The 2,953-nt window shown below is 38.5% G+C and overlaps 1 protein-coding gene across 1 annotated transcript in view; it reads right to left on the reverse strand.

Annotated features, from left to right (window-relative positions):
* Positions 1 to 2,953, reverse strand: part of LOC105819537 (lymphocyte antigen 75) — a 145,098-nt gene that overhangs the window by 114,758 nt on the left and 27,387 nt on the right. Inside the window, 2 exon segments of the mRNA XM_012655813.1 lie at positions 296 to 578; positions 2,883 to 2,950. Coding sequence (XP_012511267.1) covers positions 296 to 578; positions 2,883 to 2,950 — 351 coding nt within the window.

Consider the following 2,953-nt stretch of genomic DNA (forward strand, 5'->3'; position numbering starts at 1 on the left):
GTAAATTTCTGGAGCAACTTAAGTAGAATTTAGCTCACAAGAAGAGGAAGATTATTCAATTGATGGTTGTACTGTCAAATTGGTAGCCACTTGGCACATGTGGCCATTTAAATCAAAATGTAAATTAACTAAAATTAAATCAAAGTAATAATTTGGTTCCCCGGTTGCCCTAGCTACATTTCAGGTGCTCAGAAGCCACACGTGGCTAGTGGCTGCTATATTGGATGGTGCAGGTTGTAGAACAGTTCTGTCACCACAGGAAATCCTACTGGACAGTGCTGATTTATAGGATCACACTGTGAGCTTTTCATTCCCACTAAAAGTCTGAAAATAGGGATATTTCAAATGTCTTAAACCTCTCATATAGTGTATTTTTAAAAACTTACCCCCATTATGCAGTTTTGTGACAACCACCTCCACATCTGCTAGAGAATGAATGCTGAGTAGGTCACTACTGAAGGCTTTGCATTTCATATGTGCCTCATCCCAGGAATCACTGTTATTTACCAGCAGATAGCAAAATCCATTATTTGGCAGCCAGCCTGCATCACAGCGGGTGTCTGAATATGTCCAAACATCTGGGGGAAAAGCAGCTATTTATATTCCAGTAAAGATACATCTATTTTGAATCAATAACACTGTAAATTCTTCTTTCTTGAATAATAAGGCTTCTGGAAAACTGGGGAATGTGACATCAGATACTATAGTGACATGAATTTATGTGGTGCCTACCACATAAATGATGTATCCATGGCATCGGAAGAATTCCTGCAGGGATTCAGATAATGATGTGATTTTAACATGACACAAATGTGCTACATGGCTGGGCACAGACTATTTAAGGGGTGTAGACGCAATCAGTGAAGAGACTGCCCTTAATCCAAGTTAGACAGAAGAAAGACGTGAGGTAAGCCGGTTGCTGACAAGTCTTTTCCTGGGTATGGGATTTGTTAGGTTTCCCTCTAGTTTCTGCTTTGAGAAGATTATAATGAGGTCAAGCCTCCTTTTCTTGTATGGTCAGCTTAGCAAGGGGATGTGCATTCATGCTCACTGTCGAACAAAGGACAGGCAGAGATTTAAGGAACAGAATAAGACATTTGTATACCCCACACCCAAGAGATGGCAGAAGGGGAGGGAAAGGGCAAAGGACATCTCTGGACCTCTTCTTTTCTCCCCTCTGCTCGACAGGTAGTCCTTATGGAATTAGGGATTCTTTGTTTTGACCGTGATGAAACTCACAAGTGAAAGTCTCATCTCTCTAGATTAGAGAAAAAGAGTGATGTGTAAAACCATATAAAATACCTCTACCCCTGTCAACAAAACTGGAAAGTGATTTGGTTATTCAGACTTCACTGATTCAGAACCACTTAGAATATTTGTTAGAAGAAAACACAGCATCTTGAAAAAGTGGACAGTTTATTTTTTACTGAAGGATAAAATTCAGGTTTAGCTAGCCTCTCTCACTTGCAAGATAACTCAATTAACTTTAAGTTTCTGAACTAGCACTTATTATTATTATAATTCATAATTATGATAAAGGAACAGAGGAAAAATATCATCCATAATGGAACTTAATACAATCATTTTCATATTCTAGTCTTTGTTTCGATGAATACATATTTTTACAAGATTAAAATGATAAGTAGGCATATCATTTTGTTTTGCTCTTTATATTTTCCTGCTGGCACAGTTATTTTAATAACTGCATATTATTCAATCGTGTAGAAACATCATGATTTACTTAAGAATTGCCACTGTGAGATATTTACTTAATCTATCATCAGTCGCTCTAGTTTATTTTCATTTGTGCTGGCTTTTCTATTATTCCTTTTGTTGAGTGGACTAAATTTGGTTTGAATCAACTCGGATGATAAATGTCCATTTCCTCCTATTATCTTAAAACATCCTCCTACATTCCTTCTTCTATATACCTATTTTTTTCTTAAAAAATTGCTTTATGTTCCCTTTTGAATAGAAATTTAGATGCTTTATTCTCTTCTCCCATAGTTCCTTAAAGCAGGACATTTAAAATTAGTTTTTCTCATTCAGTGAGAATTTAATCAAATACCCAGTCTACATCAGGACCTATGCTTGAAAAGTCAAGGCGTTCCTCTTTTCCATTCTTCCAAAACTCCTCAAACTTCTTCGTTCCTCAAAACTTCAGCTGTTCTTGTGTGCCTCTCACACCAAAATTCCCTGGAAAAAACCCTTTGTGTATACATTTTGTCCTTCTGCACCTCTCCTTTTTTACCTGATTTTTCAATGCAAAGACCTGCCTAGCAAAAAGAAGGATAGAAGAGGGCCAGGAGTTGTGGAGCAGGGGCTGGAAAAACCTGGGACTACTCCTGTGTCCACAGTGTCTGACTCAGCACAGAGGCATGAAATACATGAACCTGTCAGTACAGCAGTGGTTCTCAGACTTGAGCATGCATCAGAATCACCTAGAGGGCTGCTTAAAACACAGATTGCTGGGCCCCACCCCTAGAGTTTCTGATTCAGTAAACCTGGGGTGGGTCCTGAGAATTTGCATTTCTAACAGGTACAGGTGATGTTAATGCTCTTGGCCTGGGGACCACTCTTAGAGAACCGCTGCTGTAGAGGCAAAAGAGCCACCCATGAACAGAAATATATTTCCTATATAGAATATCTCTGCATTCTTCTGGGCATATACATATTTTTACCTGATATTCTTCATTGCCTCAACCAAACCTTTACTCATGTATAGTTGATAATATCTTACCACAGGGTCAAAAATCAAGTACTTTTCTGCACTGGCCGGATCGGGTGAAGGAAACGTGGAAATAGATCTCTGAAATGGATTTACTTGATATCACAAAACCAAGATTTTAAGACCTATTTGTATGAGGAAAGGAGAAAGATACCTGTTGACTCCACTGTGTCATTTAATGGTTTCCTGCAGACATAGGGCAGTTGAGCTTCACAGGAAAAACTC

The sequence above is a fragment of the Propithecus coquereli genome, unplaced genomic scaffold (assembly GCF_000956105.1).
Source record: "Propithecus coquereli isolate 6110/MARCELLA unplaced genomic scaffold, Pcoq_1.0 Scaffold49, whole genome shotgun sequence".
Taxonomy (NCBI): Eukaryota; Metazoa; Chordata; class Mammalia; order Primates; family Indriidae; genus Propithecus; species Propithecus coquereli.